This window comes from Trichomycterus rosablanca, chromosome 9, assembly GCF_030014385.1.
Source record: "Trichomycterus rosablanca isolate fTriRos1 chromosome 9, fTriRos1.hap1, whole genome shotgun sequence".
NCBI classification, from domain to species: Eukaryota; Metazoa; Chordata; class Actinopteri; order Siluriformes; family Trichomycteridae; genus Trichomycterus; species Trichomycterus rosablanca.
Window position 1 is genome coordinate 37,781,535 of NC_085996.1, and position 19,165 is coordinate 37,800,699.

At 45.0% G+C, this 19,165-nt stretch overlaps 1 protein-coding gene across 1 annotated transcript in view; it reads right to left on the reverse strand.

The window, feature by feature from the left end:
* Window positions 1–19,165, reverse strand: part of ino80 (INO80 complex ATPase subunit) — a 76,636-nt gene that overhangs the window by 38,223 nt on the left and 19,248 nt on the right. The window contains exons 17-26 of the mRNA XM_063002365.1: window positions 18,979–19,121; window positions 16,793–16,877; window positions 16,586–16,703; window positions 15,417–15,502; window positions 15,163–15,330; window positions 12,257–12,390; window positions 12,103–12,170; window positions 11,919–12,012; window positions 7,864–8,047; window positions 1,718–1,858 (exon numbers count right to left, since the gene is read on the reverse strand). Of these exons, the coding sequence (XP_062858435.1) occupies window positions 1,718–1,858; window positions 7,864–8,047; window positions 11,919–12,012; window positions 12,103–12,170; window positions 12,257–12,390; window positions 15,163–15,330; window positions 15,417–15,502; window positions 16,586–16,703; window positions 16,793–16,877; window positions 18,979–19,121 (1,221 nt within the window). The remainder of the gene's footprint in view (window positions 1–1,717; window positions 1,859–7,863; window positions 8,048–11,918; window positions 12,013–12,102; window positions 12,171–12,256; window positions 12,391–15,162; window positions 15,331–15,416; window positions 15,503–16,585; window positions 16,704–16,792; window positions 16,878–18,978; window positions 19,122–19,165) is intronic.

The window sequence follows — 19,165 nt, forward strand, 5'->3', positions numbered from 1 at the left end:
GGTTGGTGGACTATTCTCAGTCCAGCAGTGACAGTGAGGTGTTTGGATAAGACACAGTTTTTACTCATACCAGCACAACACACACTAACACACCACCACCATGTCAGTGTCACTGCAGTGCTGAGAATGATCCACCACCTAAATAATACCTGCTCTGTGGTGGTCCTGTGGGGGTCCTGACCATTGAAGAACAGGGTGAAAGGGAGATAACAAGGTATGTAGAGAAACAGATAGACTCCAGTCAGTAATTGTAGAACTACAAAGTGCTTCTATATGGTAAGTGGAGCTGATAAAATGGACAGTGAGTGTAGAAACAAGGAGGTGGTTTTAATGTTATGGCTGATCGGTGTATATATTACAGGTACCTGAACATAAATTGCAAATGCTCTTCTGATAGAATGGGAACAAATTCCCTCAGACACACTTCAAAATCTGATTATATACTGAATATTACAGGTCCCTCCCAGACATGTAGACACTCAGACGACTGACAGCGGCGCTGAAATTCAAACCCGGATCCCAGCGGTGGTGGACTAGCGTGATGAACCGCTGCGCCACCCGAACCCGAAATGTGCAGAGACTTAAGAGTGCCTTTAAAAGCCCCAAAAGCTGAATCAGTGGCAGCCAGCAGCTTTTACAGACGTCTCTTGTTTCCGGTCGGTTTGGTTGTTTAGCTGTGTCGTGGTGAGGTCAGTCCAGCTGAGACGCACATCTGTAAGCAGCTCGGGGTGAATAAATAAACGCAGTTCTGATGTCGGGGCTTCTATCGCGTCCGAGAGTTTATTTTAGACAAGCTGTTTGTTTCTGGTGTCGCGGAGATCACCGTCAAGGGCCAGCTGCTCACCACGTTTGTTTGTTTATTAGGATTTTAACGTCATGTTTTACACTTTTGGTTACATTCATGACAGGAACGGTTGTTACTCGTTACACAAGATTCATCAGCTCACGAGGTCATATCGAACACAGTCATGGACAGTTTAGTGTCTCCAATTCACCTCACTTGCACGTCTTTGGACTGTGGGAGGAAACCGGAGCACCCGGAGGAAAACCCACGTGGACACGGGGAGAACATGCAAACTCCACACAGAAAGGACCCGTACAGCCCCACCTGGGGATCGAACCCAGGACCCGCCAGCTGCTCATCAGTCCTACTGGTTCCTCCTTAATAGCCGCTCCCGTGTAAATAGCCGCTCTTGAGTGTGAGTTCGGGTCACTGCTAATCAATACAAGGTTAACGTTAACTGCCTGATGAACTAGCTGCTCAGTATAATGGAACACACCTATCGTGATGGGAGTGGTCTCTTCCTGGATGACGGCGACCCTACCCACAGCGTATGAGGGGTCACTGAATGGTTTGAGTATGAAAAGGATGTCAAGCATATCACATAACTCACATAAAAACATTACATGTCTGTGGGAATTTGTGCCCATTCAGTCAAAAGAGCCTCTGTTGATGTTCCGGTTCATTCCAGAGCTGTTCAGTGAGGCTGAGAGTGGAGTTTCTTTTAAAACAAGGGACACGGTCATGCTAAAACATGAAAAGTACCTTCCCTAAACTGTTGTTACAAAGGTAAAAGCATATAATTCCTTGTCTATAATTGATTTATTACACTGGTTGAATTCAACAATTAAAAGAGGTGTCCCAATACTTTTGTCCATATTTTGTATATCCTGTTAGAGATTAAGTCTGGTCCTATGAGATGACATGTGTTCTTACCCTGGGTGTGGCTGTAAATAGGAACTTGGGTGGCTGGGTGGGTTGGCAGCTTCTGAAGACAGGACTAGATGAACGCCTGCTGTGGATCAGCACATCTGAATGGGTTAGGAGACCTGGATGTTGACCCGTGAAGACCAGTTCCTGCAACAAAACAAGTGGAAAAATTCGCTAGCACACCAGAGCTGGGATTCCACTACATCATGTCGATTAGTTGTTGTTCAGGGATGGGACGAGCCCTCGCTTCAAACCAGTTGAAGTGTATCAGATCGAAACAACGGCTGTACATTGAGTAACATCAATGCAGAGAACCTGAGTACGTAAACGTAAACAATCATGCAAACATTTTCCTGGTTAAATTTCATGTTTTGTTGTTTTTAAATTACATTTTCAGAAGTTTGGTCACCCATGTGTCTTGTTTTTTTTTTTTTTTACTATTTATTTATGCATTTTCTCCCTTTAATCTTCCGCTGCCGGGGATCCAGGAGGGTTTATTCGCCTGCCCCCTTCGACACATGCACAGTCCCTCAACCACTTATTTTTCACACATGCACTTGACACCTCTCAAACCTATATTTCTAAACCCCAGGGCTACACAACACCCTCTCTGAGGACAAACCACCAGACAGTCAGAATCAGGCTCAGATTAGCAGCGACTCGAGCTTCCACCCCATCATAAACACGCCCGACTGAGGAGGCGCAGGGGAATGAGGGACGGGTGTTCGACGAGCCGCAGTCTGGGCTTTGTTCCCGACCACAAGCCGGGAGGAAAGATAGGTCTGGAAGCCGTTACGGAGACGAGCACGACTGAAAGCGAGAGGCGTCACAAGGCCCAGGCGCCCAGATTGTGAAGATTCTCACTTCTAGAGCGCTAAAGCACCCATGTGGCTACAGAACTGAAGACCCCGGAAAAATGCTAAACAAACTAATTATGGTGCGCCTTAACAAGGAGAATATGCTGAAAGATTCATTCTGCTCGATGTTCTGTTGATAATAATAATAATAATAATAATAATAATAATACAGCTTTTATATGGCATTTTTCCTTATTTTTAAATTCTTTTTAGAGGCTTAAATGTGGCTTGAAGTAAGTTTCATAGCAGGGCAAATAAAGGCCCAATAATTCTTGATATAAAAACACCTTTAAAGTTCAGGTTCTGTGCAATATATATTTTTTATTATTATTATTTTGTTTATCCATTTACCCAATCACATTACGCTTTCTCTCTACTGATGTTGACCTCCACTCTAGATGAGGAGAGCCGTGACTGACACACGCCCCCTCCGACACGTGTGCAGTAACCGACTGCATCTTTTCACCTGCACGAGGTGAGTTCATATGCGGATCAGCTTTGTGTACGGAGAGCCACACCCTGATCGACGCACTATTCCACTATCAATCAGCCGGCAGAGGTCGTAATTGCTTCAGTTATGAGATCCCATCCGGCTCCCTAACCCTGTATGAACAACAGCCAATCGTTGTTCATGTAGGCGCCCAACATGCAGGGTGGCAGAGCTTAGATTGGAAACGACGAATTTGAAATGTCAGCTCTGGTGTGCTAGTGCGTTTTACTGCTGCGCCACCTGACCGCCCCTTTAATAGATATTTTTATCAGCTGATTATGTCTGTACAGGCACCCAGCCAGTGGATAGCAGAGCAGAGATTTGAACCAACAGAGCACTATCACCTATAGAGAGACCTCAGGCTCTCGGGTTTGAATTTGCCTTTTCTCTCAATCTAGTCAAATCCAATCACTCAGATATATCACACTCACTATATCTCACTGCTACAGACCCCTACACTCATCCTCACGACACGTGTGTAGTAGCTAACCGCTTCTTTTCACCTGCAAAAGCCAGGTACAGACAGAGAGAAGTATTGTGCAAGAATCACGCACTGCTATCTATTATTCACCATCTCTGTGCAGTTGCCATCGACCAGCCAGCAGAGGCCGCTGTTGCAGCAGCAACAAGGAATCCCTTCGTCTAGCCCTCCCTCATACACAGCCGATCAATAGCAGAGCAGAGAGATTCGAACCAACTGCTTCTTTCCACCTACCAGAGATGATGTCTCACAGAGAGAACCATCACCTATAGAGAGACCTCAGGCTCTTGGGTTCGAATCACAGCTCTGCTATCGCCCTGGTTGGTCTAGGCGCCCTCATGGGAGATGTTTGATTTACCGACCGATTGATTTACATATGAGTCAACAACAGGGCAATCTTTCATTTAGATAATTACTGGACCACATGGTACTAAGCAAACACAAAGTGCCAATTACATGCCAGCTGGGCTTGCATACGAATTAGTCGGGCACCTCTAGTAGGCCTGTGGTAGCCTAGTGGGTAGGGCTTTGGGCTATCAACCGGAAGATTGGCGGTTCAAATCCAGGCTCTGCTATGTAGCCACTGTTGGGTCCTTGAGCGAGGCCCTTAACCCTGTCTGCTCCAGGGGCGCCGTAAGTTGGCTGACCCTGCGCTCTGACCCCAGCTTCCAACACCAGCTGGGATATGCGAAGAAAGAATTTCATTGTACTGTACACCTGTATATGTATATATGACAAATAAAGGATATCTTTCTTTCTTTCTAATTTGCAGTTCTGGTGGTAGGTACAGAAGAACTCCAAGCTGAAACATAAAGGACCTTAAAAATTGTTTGGAAATCCAAAAGGTGCCCAGTTACCCAGCAGGAGCAGAACGAGAGGCTGGGAAACCAGGGTTCCACGTCTCCCAGCACCCTGGCGAGAAGAGGGTAGCGTTGGCGGTATCAAGTTCCTGTCCGTGCTCCAGTGGAGCTGGGAGACGCCGTACGGAGTAGGATTACACCCCTGTCAACACCTGAGGAGCAGAGCTTCTCCCGCCCTCATATCAGCACCAGATCACCGACACCTCACTCAAACGTACATGAACCCTTCCTGCTTATCCAGGCACCCCTTGATAGGGATGCAGGATGCTGGGGACCATGGAAACGTATAATTTACATGCCCTCTTAACCCCCATTCTACCACCTAAAATGCCTTTTCAGCCCACAGAAAATCACCCACTTCTCACCAAAAATATGTGAACAGCTGATCATGAGCTTGGCATCTCATTCAAAAAACTATGAGCATTAATAGAAGCATTTCTCCCACCTTTTGTAGTATGCCTGTGGGGATTTAAGCCAATTTAATTTCACTGGACAAAAACAGCCCAACAGTGGTCAATGGGGTTGTGCAGGTCTCTCCAGACCAAACTTGATTATCTTTTTATATTTTTTGCCCCCTTTTACTCCCAATGTAGCACTACTGGGGACCCAGAAGGCGTCCGAGGAGAGCGTATATTCACCCTACCAATCCCTTCTTATTCTCCCATACTTCGGTTGATTTGCGTGTGAGGTCGGCTTCGCGTACGGAGAGCCACGCCCCAATCTCTGCGCTTCTCCACTTACTGTACAGGCACCCTGGGCAACCAAGGTCCTCAGTCCCCCTTAGTCTGGTCTTTCGCACCTAGCATACTGGAGGCCAATGATGCCTGCTAGGGGGCGCCAGCCAACCGGGAGTTTAGAATTTAGTCGCTGGTGTGTTAGCAGGTTGTCCCGCTGGACGACCGGGGCACCTTACATACTGGAACAGGGATGAGCCTTTCCAAGCTGTTTCGGCTGAGAGTAAATACAGAGAAACCTCGATTTAATGGACTAAAGGGGGGATTTTCGGAAACACTAGGTCTAACACTAAAGGTCCACAAAAGTGCTAAACATGCTCAAATGATAAACAGGAAAATTAACAACGTAAATAAATATGTAAGTTCTAACTTTTCAGCAATACCTAGATGCCTCTTTTGCTTACCACTTCCCTCGACATTCAAAGCCATCACTAAGCTCTACAACTTGCATAAATGAAGCATAAAATACAGAGGAAAAGGCGAGAACAAAGCGAGCCTCACGACAAAATAAAGCCTCTCACTAATGTAAACAGAGAGACAAGTGCTGGCTAGTGGACGATTACTGAACTACTGGTCTTGGTACTCTTCTCGCGGGAATTTGAAAGAATCGGAGCACACATTCAGTTTTTCTGATTTTGTCCAGTAAATGGGGGTCCGTTAAATCGAGGTTCAACTGTAATTTATTTTACATGATTAATTTTAAAGTGCACGGTTGGCGCAGCAGTAAAGTGTGCCAGCCGACTACCGCTGGGATACAGGGTTCGAATCGCCAGCAGGGCTATCAACCCGTCAGGCGTCTACATACAGACACGACTGGCTATTCCAGAGAAGGGGATGACCAAGAAGTCGTGTCATGGGGTGTCACCGCATCGCGCCCGATGGTTTGGGGAGGCCGGAGTCACTGTGACACTTAATAATAAGCATGGGTGTCCAGATACTTTTGAGCATTAAGTGCAAATCTGTGTTTGGAAGATGCCAGGCGAGCAATAGCTCAGAAAAACAAACACATTCAGAGCAGCAAAGAGGGACCAGCTCTGTTTTATTTGTTTAAATGTGGTGCTCAGGTTTTCTTTTTAGACGGGGGACACACATATTTCGGCCATGTAGTCACAGGCCTAATCTTTCATCGCTAGATTAAATATCAGAATCAGGAATCAATAAGTATTAAAGCAGACACGCAACACCTTCTTTGCACTGACGCAAATAAAACCCGGATGACTGATGGGAGGCTTGGGGTGCGCGTACAGTGAAATATGAGTTACCTAATGACTGACAAGAACCGCCGGCTTTGCTCTCACGCCCCAACACACACACACACACACATACACACACACACACACAACACAAACAGCGTCCCGTTTCCAGCCAGCTCAGTCGGGCAATTCTTCCATCCAAGGATAAGGTCAGTATTTTGTGAGGGGAAAAAAAAAAGCTTGGTTTTAAAAAATGACGCTGTTATTCATAGATGCGGATCAAAAGCCAAGCACATTCATTACTGCTAATCCTTACAGCGCCTTCATTTTGTGCCAATTCCTCCAAATCCCTTAAAAATGAAGCCAAATAAAGCTCACTGGCGGCTCATTTCTTCTGCTTAATGGAAACTCTGTGTCAGAGGTGTCGATCTTGAGGGCCCACGGGCTGAACGCGGGTCGTTCAGACCGCTTACAAAGCATCGCATTGGTCCATCGTACCAGCAGCGCATAGAAAATGCAAACCGCCATCAACGGCTCGATTAGCAAGGCAAAAATAATCGCTGACCACTAGCGCCTGTCTTTTTCTTTTCCATGTGTACGGTTTCACGGAAATGAAGACCGTCTGTAGAGAGGTGAGGGTCATTGTGAAGGACATACAAATGAACCAGGGCCTTTAACCCTCAATCTGCACACACTGTAATCAGTAGCCATTCTAAAGGCGCATTCACATGAGAAGCCTCGGCACAAACTGCTGCTTCGTTAGACGTAAGACGTCATCAAAGTGCGAATATGAGACGAATCTGCATTTGTGTGGAAGCTCCACATGTATCTGTGTTTATCTGGATTTTCCTCCCTGTTTCACTTTTAAACTTGTGTTACAGCTCCAGCTTCTGAGAAATGCTGAGAATCAGAATCAGCTTCTCCCAGAGTCTAAAACGCTTCTGGTTCAAAATAAAGCTTAACGTGGTTTAATGTAGTAAAAGAAGGAGACAGGAGCACTAAACTTCTCTTCATTATTACTGCTCATCAGTTCCTCCACTAATCACATTCCTCACTCGCTGTTTTAGTACAATAAGTCACGCTGAGCTTTGTTCGTACGGCCCGAGTCGCTTTTACGTCATATCAAACAGTTCGTCTCATTGGAGGAGCTATGAAAAGGTCAGCAAACTGGGTCAGAGTTCAATCAGGTGAACTATAAGCGCCACGGCAAGCGCAAAAATTGCGAGCCAAACACGGCAAAAGTGCAGCACCGTCACACTCCATAGGAACAACGGCACAGCCACGTGAATGCGCCCTACGTAGCATGGAATAAAAGATTATTGGCACCCTTGTTAAGAACCGGGTGAGATTGCATGTGCATTCTCGAGTGCTTTCGGATCGCGTTCTCTGGATTTTTCAGTGCTAGGTTAGCAGTTAGGTTGCCGAAGGGCACCAATAATTTTGGAGTCGACGATCCCTCGTTATTCTGTTGAATTTATTCTGTAGTAATGATAAAACAATCCCATTTATCAGACGTGTAGAGACTGGAGGGACTCACCTTTAGGACGGTGCTGTTAAACACATTGGGGAATGCCGTGGGTCTGTCTGGCCACAGGATGAGATCCCTGTTAGTCAGAAAGTGAGTTCCAGGGCCGTTCCTCTCACCGTCCTCCTCCTCGCCCCACAGCCGCCGGTGATGAAGCCGGTGAGCATGCTTGAAGGAGAGGTAAAGTGCTAGCCATCTGAAAAGAGTACAGGAGAAAGACGTCAAACAAAATGTTCCCTTGAGCTGTTTGTTTTGGACATCTAATTTGGACTAATTAGAAAGGCGCTCGAGTGGCAGTAAACAGCACTAGCCCACTATCACTGGAATCCAGGAGGGCAGTGAGTTCATGTCGTGGAGGACCCCAGAAACCCCCCCCCCCCTTCCCTGGGCCCTGGTGCTTAAGCTTTTTGACTAACCCAGAAATCATGCTTTCAAAATATTTTAATCTGATATTATGCATCAATAACAAAACACAGATATGATTATTTCATAGCTCTATTAAGAAAAGCTTTTAATACTGTTTTGCAGAAACATGACTGGGAAATACTGTTCTATTACCATTCAAACATCTATAAATACCTAAAACAATCAAGTTACCAGACATTATCCATAAGTTATTGACTGTAGCTATAAAAAGTGTTAATTAATACAGTCCATGTAAACGCTTAGTCCATATAAATACAGTTAATGCGCTTTATATCCAAACTCATCTGAAATGCAGTTCATTACCACAGAGACACATATTTAGGTGGAACAAACAGCCAAATAAAAATGGTTAGATTAAAAATTTAAATCTTGATTAATTTTTTTAATCTTGATAAAAATTTTAACGCGTTAATCGCGTTAATTATCGCGATTAGCGACAGCCCTAATATATATATATATATACACAGGGGTTGGACAAAATAACTGAAACACCTGGTTTTAGACCACAATAATTTATTAGTATGGTGTAGGGCCTCCTTTTGCGGCCAATACAGCGTCAATTCATCTTGGAAATGACATATACAAGTCCTGCACAGTGGTCAGAGGGATTTTAAGCCATTCTTCTTGCAGGATAGTGGCCAGGTCACTACGTGATGCTGGTGGAGGAAAACGTTTCCTGACTCGCTTCTCCAAAACACCCCAAAGTGGCTCAATAATATTTAGATCTGGTGACTGTGCAGGCCATGGGAGATGTTCAACTTCACTTTCATGTTCATCAAACCAATCTTTCACCAGTCTTGCTGTGTGTATTGGTGCATTGTCATCCTGATACACGGCACCGCCATTGGATGCACATGGTCCTCCAGAATGGTTCGGTAGTCCTTGGCAGTGACGCGCCCATCTAGCACAAGTATCGGGCCAAGGGAATGCCATGATATGGCAGCCCAAACCATCACTGATCCACCCCCATGCTTCACTCTGGGCATGCAACAGTCTGGGTGGTACGCTTCTTTGGGGCTTCTCCACACCGTAACTCTCCCGGATGTGGGGAAAACAGTAAAGGTGGACTCATCAGAGAACAATACATGTTTCACATTGTCCACAGCCCAAGATTTGCGCTCCTTGCACCATTGAAACCGACGTTTGGCATTGGCACGAGTGACCAAAGGTTTGGCTATAGCAGCCCGGCCGTGTATATCGACCCTGTGGAGCTCCCGACGGACAGTTCTGGTGGAAACAGGGGAGTTGAGGTGCACATTTAATTCTGCCGTGATTTGGGCAGCCGTGGTTTTATGTTTTTTGGATACAATCCGGGTTAGCACCCGAACATCCCTTTCAGACAGCTTCCTCTTGCGTCCACAGTTAATCCTGTTGGATGTGGTTTGTCCTTCTTGGTGGTATGCTGACATTACCCTGGATACCGTGGCTCTTGATACATCACAAAGACTTGCTGTCTTGGTCACAGATGCGCCAGCAAGACGTGCACCAACAATTTGTCCTCTTTTGAACTCTGGTATGTCACCCATAATGTTGTGTGCATTGCAATATTTTGAGCAAAACTGTGCTCTTACCCTGCTAATTGAACCTTCACACTCTGCTCTTACTGGTGCAATGTGCAATTAATGAAGATTGGCCACCAGACTGGTCCAATTTAGCCATGAAACCTCCCACACTAAAATTACAGGTGTTTCAGTTATTTTGTCCAACCCCGCTTATCCCTGTTGTGGAAACAAAAGCTTATAACCTGACTTGAAATTCATCCATTGGTTTTAGAAATGACTCATATGAAAGCTGAAACCCTCCCAAATGAGGTTTAATTTATGAAAATAAATTTGCTTCACTGCAGAAATATTGATCATTTAATGAACACAGAAAGGTCAGATTTTGGCAAGACAAAAGTTTTGTCGCCTTGTCATATAATGTACCCAGTCCTAGTTTACAGCCTCACCTGTGCTCACTAATTGATCGGTTAATTAGTGGGTGTGTATAAAAAGAACCCCAGCACCCCAGACCTTCACTTGAACTGCAACTTCACCTCTGACAACATGCCAAAAATCCACCCTGCGACCAAAGCCTTGATTATCAAGAGGCTGAAGACCAGATCCACTGCAGAGGTGGCTGGCACCTTTAATGTGTCTCAGCGTCAAGTACAAAGAATTAAAAAAAGATTTGAAGAGACTGGAGATGTTTTTGACAAGCCCAGGTCCGGCAGACCCCGCAAGACAACTGCTAAGGAGGAACGTTTGTTGGTTAGAAAATCCAAAGCCAGCCCCTCTTCCACTGCAGCAGAGCTCCACCAGGCCTGGTCACCTCAAGTCCCTGTGTCAACTAGAACAGTTTGTAGGATTCTGTCTCGAAATGGCCTCCATGGTCGAATCAGTGCCCAGAAGCCAGCACTAAACAAAAGGCCCACAGCCTGCTAAACGGATGGACGCTGGAAAAGTGGCAGAAGGTGGATTTCTCAGATGAATCTTCAATTGAATTACACCACAGCCGCCGCAAATACTGCAGGAGACCTACTGGAGCCCGTATGGATCCAAGATTCACCCAGAAAACGGTTAAGTTTGGTGGTGGAAAGATCATGGTCTGGGGTTACATTCAGTATGGGGGTGTGCGAAACATTTGCAATGTGGAAGGCAATATCAATAGCCTAAAATATCAAGAAGTATTAGCTACCTCTTACATTCCCAATCATAAAAGGGGTCAAATTTTGCAGCAGGATGGTGCTCCATCTCATACATCCATCTCTACATCAAAGTTCCTCAAGGCGAAGAAGATCAAGGTGCTCCAGGACTGGCCAGCCCAGTCACCAGACATGAACATCATTGAGCATGTTTGGGGTAGGATGAAAGAGGAAGCTTGGAAGACAAAACCAAAGAATCTTGATGAACTTCTTTGCTATTCCTGATGACTTCATCAATAAATTGTATGAATCATTGTGGAACCGCATGGATGCAGTCCTTAAAACTCATGGAAGTCACACAAAATATTAAATATGGCTCTAATAGCACCACAACTTCATTCACCAATGTTATGAAACATATCTTTGTGTTTGAAGTAAATTATTTGTTTGATTTTCACATTACTTTCTGTGGGCGACAAAACTTTTGTCTTGCCAAAATCTGACCTTTCTGTGTTCATTAAATGATCAATATTTCTGCAGTGAAGCAAATTTATTTTCATAAATTAAACCTCATTTGGGAGGGTTTCAGCTTTCATATGAGTCATTTCTAAAACCAATGGATGAATTTAAAGTCAGGTTATAAGCTTTTGTTTCCACAACAGGGATAAGCGACAGAACTTCTGTCAGGGACTGTATATATATCGACTAGCCCTATTAATATGGGCAAAAAGTAGGCAGTCATAGTAACTTCATTATCCCAAAAATTTTGAAACCCTTTTGGTTTATTTTCTGTCCCAATTGAGTCAAAGGGCCTTGCTCAAGAGTCCAACAGTGGCAACCTGGAAGGTGGGGCTTGAACCAGCGACCATTCCATTACAAGTCCAGTACCCTAACCACTAGGCTACAACTGCCCCAACTGCATAAGTCATTCCATGCATTCCAACTTGGTGTGTCTGCAAACGTTTGACCTCAGCTGTATATGATTAAGCTTTATGACTAGACGATCAACAAACCCGACCTGGCGAGAGTTCCCTGCAGCATGGCATTAGACATCTCAGCTGGTGAGACGTCGATAAAGCGAAGGAAAGAGAAGCAGCTTCCTTCGTCGTCGCCTGAGAAGAATAAAACATGAGAAGAAAATGATCTTGTGTGTTTATATTAGAGTCAGACCTAAAGGTGGCGACTGTAGAAGGAAAACTCACTATTTCTGTGAAATAAGGACTGCTGGATGTGGTGAGGGGAGAACGGGGAGAGCAGGACCTGCAGCAGTCTGAAACACATGCATGTAAGATAAATGATAAACGATACGTTATAATGATAAATCCTTAAAAAAAAACACAGAAAATGAAACCTCACTTGCTTCTCGCCTGGCTGCAGGTGTGCAGAAGTCCGTGCCGGATGAGGAACTTGGGCATGACGAAGGGTTTTAGGGACATGTGGAAGGGTGAACGCGTCTCCTGCCGCTCGAACAGGTCTGGGTGGTTACAAACCTACACAAACACAGAAAAACACTTCCTATCAATCAGTAAAGAACGTCATCAAAGTGTGAATATGAGACGAATCTGCATTTGTGTGGAATAACCATCAGATCCAGGGTTACAGCTCCACGTGTATCTGTGTTTATCTGGATTTTCCTCACTGTTTCACTTTTAAACTTGTGTTACAGCTCGAGCTTCTGAGAAATTGTGAGAATCAGAATCAGCTTCTCCCAGAGTCTAAAACGATTATCGTTAAAGAAAATAAAGCTTAACGTGGTTTAACGTACTAAATGAATGACACAGGAGCACTAAACTTCTCTTCATTATTACTGCTCATAAGTTCTCTCTACTAATGAAATTTCTCGCTCGTTGGTTTAGTGCAATAAGTCACGTATGGCCCAAGTCACTTTTACCGTGTCGTATCAAGCAGTTCGGCTAATTGGAGGAGCTTTTAAAAAGGTCAGCGGCAAACTGGGTCAAAGTTCAATCAGGTGAATGAAAATCTGAGCAAGCTGTGATGGTAATGCACGTTTTTTTTCTTTCTTTCAAAGCTGGCGGCCCTTGAGATGCTTGAGATGCAAAGTTTAAAAGCTGCGGTAAATGGTCAACTGGAAATCTGGACGAACCCTCAAGACGTAACAAGCCCATCTGCCATTTAGATCAGCGACGGGACTCTTCTGCTTTGACACATTCAACCGGATGAGGGGTTTGGAGGTGCAGATGATTAATGTGTTGGTTCCTTCTAACTCACAGCTTGTTGAGCATTAACTCGCTCCAGGTGGAGGTCTTTCTATTCATCATGGTTACTTTCTTACAGAGCTGCCGGCTCCTGTGTTGAAAAACCTGCAAAAACCTCGGTCCGGTCAGTTTCCCTTTTCAGCCATCACCAGAGAACTGCCCTGGATAAGAGAGCTACCCCAGACCTCATGACTGGACCCAAGCTGCACCACTTGGTGGGATGGGGTTCCAAACTTGGTTGTTGCAGGCGCTCTAGGCAGCTTCCCATATTGTGAACAAGCTTTCATTTCTGCTCGATTCCTTTTCTACCCACTTTCTCCGTTGTGGGCTGCAGATGTTTACACGTCTTTCATTTGTTACTTTGTTTCTGTTATTTTGCCCACCTCTTATTTACTCTTTAGGTACCCTCTGTACCCTTTAAATACCCTTTGTACCCTTTAGGTATCCTCTGTACCTATTAAATACCCTTTGTACCCTTTAGGTACCCTCTGTATCATTTAGGTACCCTCTGTACCCTTTAGATACCCTCAGTACCCTTTGTATCATTTAGGTACCCTCTGTACCCTTTAAATACCCTTTGTACCCTTCAGGTACCCTCTGTATCATCTAGGTACCCTATGTACACTTTAGGTACCCTCTGTACCCTTTAGGTACCCTATGTACACTTTAAATATCCTTTGTACCCTTTAGGTACCCTCAGTACCCTTTGTACCCTTTAGGTACCCTCTGTACCCTTTAAATACCCTTTGTACCCTTCAGGTACCCTCTGTATCATCTAGGTACCCTATGTACACTTCAGGTACCCTCAGTACCCTTTAAATACCCTTTGTACCCTTTATGTACCCTCTGTACCCTTTAAATACCCTTTGTACCCTTCAGGTACCCTCTGTACCCTTTAGGTACCCTCTGTATCATCTAGGTACCCTATGTACACTTTAGGTACCCTCAGTACCCTTTAAATACCCTTTGTACCCTTTATGTACCCTCTGTACCCTTTAGGTACCCTCTGTATCATTTAGGTACCCTCTGTACCTTTTAAATACCCTTTGTACCCTTTAGGTACCCTCTGTATTATTTAGGTACCCTATGTACACTTTAGGTACCCTCTGTATCATCTAAGTACCCTATGTACACTTTAGGTACCCTCAGTACCCTTTAAATACCCTTTGTATCCTTTGGGTACCCTCTGCACCCTTTAGGTACCCTCTAAACAATTTAAATATGCTTTGTACCCTTTAGGTACCCTCTGTACCCTTTAGGTACCCTCTGCACCCTTTAGGTACCCTCTAAACAATTTAAATATGCTTTGTACCCTTTAGGTACCCTCTGTACCCTTTAAATACCCTCTGTACCCTTTAAATACCCTCTGTACCCTTTCGGTACCCTATGTACCCTTTAGGTACCCTATGTACCCTTTAAATACCCTCCGTACCCTTTAAATACCCTTTGTACCCTTTAGGTACCCTCTGTACCCTTTCGGTACCCTATGTACACTTTAAATATCCTTTGTACCCTTTAGGTACCCTCTGTACCCTTTAAATACCCTCTGTACCCTTTAGGTACCCTCTGTACACTTTAAATATCCTTTGTACCCTTTAGGTACCCTCTGTACCCTTTAAATACCCTCTGTACCCTTTAAATACTCTCTGTACCCTTTAGGTACTCTCTGAACCATTTAAATATGCTTTGTACCCTGTAGGTACCCTCTGTACCCTTTAAATACCCTCTGTACCCTTTAGGTACCCTCTGTACCCTTTAGGTACCCTCTGTACCCTCTTTTTGTGACTCTTTAGCCACAGAATGGATCTACCTTAGTTAAACATCCAGTAAACTGAATTTTTAATTCTTGCATGAGCTTCACCTGGTGCGACCAGCTCCAATAGTTAAATTAACTAATAAAGAATTAAATGAATGCTTATACCGATTTTTCTGTACAATGAGCTACGGTCACTAGTCCTGATGTGCAAAAGAAAACCTACAGCACAGCAAGAACTAAAATCAGCCTTGCTGGTTTAGCCTAAAAAGACTCCAAAGTGGCTTTGATACCTTTCTGAACTGCATGACGAGGTTCATGAGGCTGCTGGTGGTGCTGTGGGATTGCTGGGCCGTACCCATGGACGACTGCAGCAGGTCCTCGATGGAAATCTTGTTCTTCAGGGCCTGGTACAGAAGCCTCTGCCTGCTTGTCAGTTGGCAGTACGTCAAGATTTCGATCTGGTCAAAAAAACAAGGAAAAAAAAAATCATTTTATAAACACAGATGACAAGACGAGAACAAGACTGAATTCGGGCGAGTTGTACCTTATCCGAGAGCTCGTTCTCCACGTCTTTCTTTATCCTGCGGAGCATGAACGGCTTCAGGATCATGTGCAGCCTGGAGAGCTGATCTGCCCGTCAACAAAAAGACGAACGATGGTGTTAATAAAACCTTGAGATCAGCAGAACATTGTTCAAAGCATCACACTGACCATAGTCCCATAGTGGATCCTGGTGCCACATGCCCATTGTTGGCGCTTTTTCGGCGGTGGACAGGGGTCAGCATGGGAACCCTGACTGGTCTGCGGCTATGCAGCCCCATACGCAACAAACTGCGACGCTCTGTGTATTCTGACACCTTTCTATCAGAACCAGCATGAACTTCTTCAGCAGTTTGAGCTGCAGTAGCTCGTCTGATGGATCAGTGAGCCTTGGCCGCCCATGACCCTGTCGCCGGTTTACCGCTGTTCCTTCCTCGGACCTCTTTTGATAGATACTGACCACTGCAGACCGGGACACACCCCACAAGAGCTGCAGTTTTGGAGATGCTCTGACCCAGTCGTCTAGCCATCACAATTTGGCCCTCGTCAAACTCGCTCAGATCCTCACGCTCGCCCATTTTTCCTGCTTCTAACATCAACTTTGAGGATAAAATGTTCACTCGCTGCCTAATATAATATACCCCCCCCCCCCCCACTAACAGGTCCCGTGATGAAGAGATAATCAGTGTTATTCACTTCACCTGTCAGTGGTCATAATGTTATGCCTGGTCAGTGTAATTAACCACCAGCTTATTCAATTGTAAATACTTGGCTAAGAATAAGCTGTGTTTAAATCATCTTGTTTGGGACGTATCTACTGCTTGGTTGACGAGTTTAACTCAGAAATATTAGTAGATGGTTCAACCTATATGCTTGAAGCTGCAGCTGAAAAATTATCCATGAACGTTGCATTACTTTTCTGATAATCTCAAATCTCAAAAAATATTATTTTTAACATTATTTAAAGGGTTAAACTAATTTAGTCTTGGTAAAAACAGTTTTGCATATTGTTTAGGGTTTAAGATACTTGTTTGTAACTGGCCAACACTCACAGCTCTATGTAGGACTATCTGTCCTCTCTTGAAAATGTTAAAATGTGGAAATATTTGAAAATAATTGCAGTAAATGAAGTTAAAGTGGACAAATGTGACCGAACAGTTCACAGGAACTCACTCTCATCGATGGCAGACTTGTTCTCAGCATGGCTTTCGATGTCCTTGGAGAACCACTCGTTGAACTCCTCATGGGAGTCGAACAGCGTTGGCATGATGAAATGCAGCAAGGCCCACAACTGAGGAGCAGAACACGAGAGTCAGATTTCAAAAACCCATATACACCCCCCCACCGTCCACCATACACACACGGTCTGTGCAGTCTCACCTCGGCCATGGTGTTCTGGATGGGCGTTCCCGTCAGCAGCAGACGATTCCGGCACTGAAACTGAAGGAGGATCTTCCACCGCACGCTGTCAAGCAGAACCGAACCGTAGACGTATCAATCAAACAGCGAGACCGCTGCGTTTAGCGAAAGATCTAAGAAAGGCTGTCAGCACAGCATCAGAGCTGAAGCGCAGATTAAAACCGGCACACGGATCAATCCGAATCGTAATTAGACTTATTAAGAACGAGCTACTCGACTGGGGAACTTGAGGGAGCAAGCCGAGGCCGCGCCGACGCCCGGCTGAGACACTATTTCATATTTTACCACAACACAGGCTGCAGACGCGTGTGCAGTCAGCCCGTCTTGGGCACAGTCTCACACGGTGTGTTTGGGAGATGGGTTCCAGCCCAGGTCTGGTGTTAATATAAAAAACTCCCACTCTATCCATGTACCTTCCTCAGACATCTCTCTATAAGACTGCAATTCTGCTTCTACTGTCGAGCATTTGTTTTACATTTTATTTATTTATCAGTTCACCTCACTTGCATGTCTTTGGACTGTAGGAGAGAAACTGGAGCTCCCGGAGGAAACCCACAAAGACAAGGGGACAACATGCAAACTCCACACAGAAAGGACCCAGACCGGGGATCGAACTCAGGACCTTCTTGAAGTGAGGCAAGACAGCGCTACCCACTGTGCCACCCTATTGTTGACATAATGAATGTAAGTGGGTTAAATGTTCGTTTGTTGAACAATCACTCAACCAATGAAATAAAGACACTAATTTCCCAAAGATTATCCAAAAAATGTTAAATAAGTCTTGTAGAAGCGGTCACCTGACTTCGTTCGGATCCTTTGTTGATCCTTACCCAAAACCAAGCAAAATCATTTACGATGAGTAAATTTAGCTGCGACAGCAAAACTGGGCCGATGACCACAGAGCAGCGCCGGCTTAACCTCAACTCATGCCAAGTTCACACTACACGACATTCCAAGTGGTCAGGTCGCTGTACAGTTCACACTACACGACTGGATCTCTTGTAATCGGGAGTCTTTCAAGTCGGTGTGTATTTCACACTACACCATCTATCACCAACTGGAATCGCAGGCGAGCTTCTCTGGTCTCCCAAACTACGTTTAGTCACGAAAACACACGAGAGAAGTGACGAGAGGTTTAATGACACCACGTCCAAAAATGCACGTCAACAAGTAGCGAGCGATCGGAGTTTGTGCGCTGATGTGCAGCGTAAAAGCAAAGAGGAAAAATAAATGAATCTGAGTGGATTTGGCAACACGAACAGCATGGGTTGTTCTGTAGTGAGTTGGAGGTTAATAAATATTTTTTGCAATGCAGCGTGGGTATTATGTTTTGTAGAAAACGATAAGGTCAGAAATACTGTAAAACTTGCGTGTGTGTCGATGTATTCTGATATAAACTATATTACGCCCGTCTCACCTTTTTACACTCCTCATTGGCTGTTCGACATAGCACTCATTACCAGTCAGCCAACTCATATACAGACATCTAGCAAGTTAGATAATTACTTTCAGTCGCCTGGATCGAGTTGTTGAGCAGTGCACACATAGCGATTGAGAGCCGAGTTTCACTCGTCGAGCGAACGCCGAGTTGCTCCCAAGCCGGCAAATCTAGCGCCGACCGGTCAGCGAGTGAAAATCAGGGCAAAAATCGTGTAGTGTGAACTAGGCATCAAATTAAATTGAACCAGTTCATTTTGCTATTTTATTTATGCATTTTCTTCGCATTTTTATTGTAGCCAATTCACCTTGCGCTGCTGGAGACCCCGATGGCGTCCGAGGAGGGTCTATTTCGCCTGACACCCGCTCCCTCCAACGCATCTCTGCGCTCCTCCAATTCTGTACAGGCTCCTAGGGCTACTAACCAAAGTCTTTACACAGCGTTGAACACCCCACCCACTATTTAGTCTGGTCCTTTCCCACCCAGCAGACTTAGTGGCCAAATTTGTCTTCTACGGGCACTGCCAATTGTGTCCGCTAGGGTGCGCCCAGTCGACCAGTAGCAGAGCTGATATTCGAACTCGGAGAGTGCCACTGGAACACCCTGCTGCGCCACCTGGGTGCCCGCGATTTATAATTAATTTTAATGTTTACAAACAGGAAACAGCATTTCTCAGCTGGTCATCACTGGGTTGGGTTCAGTTTCTTACCTTGTGCTGCTCTTCAGTGCCTGAGCCTCATCCAGCACCATGTACTGCCACTTCACCCGCTGAAAATACTTCACATCCTGCACCACCAGCTGGTAACTAGTGATCACCACATGAAACGGAGCGTTCTGGGTGTACAGCGTTTTCTGCAGACACACAGCACAAGTGATTCCAGGTTGGATAAAGTTTA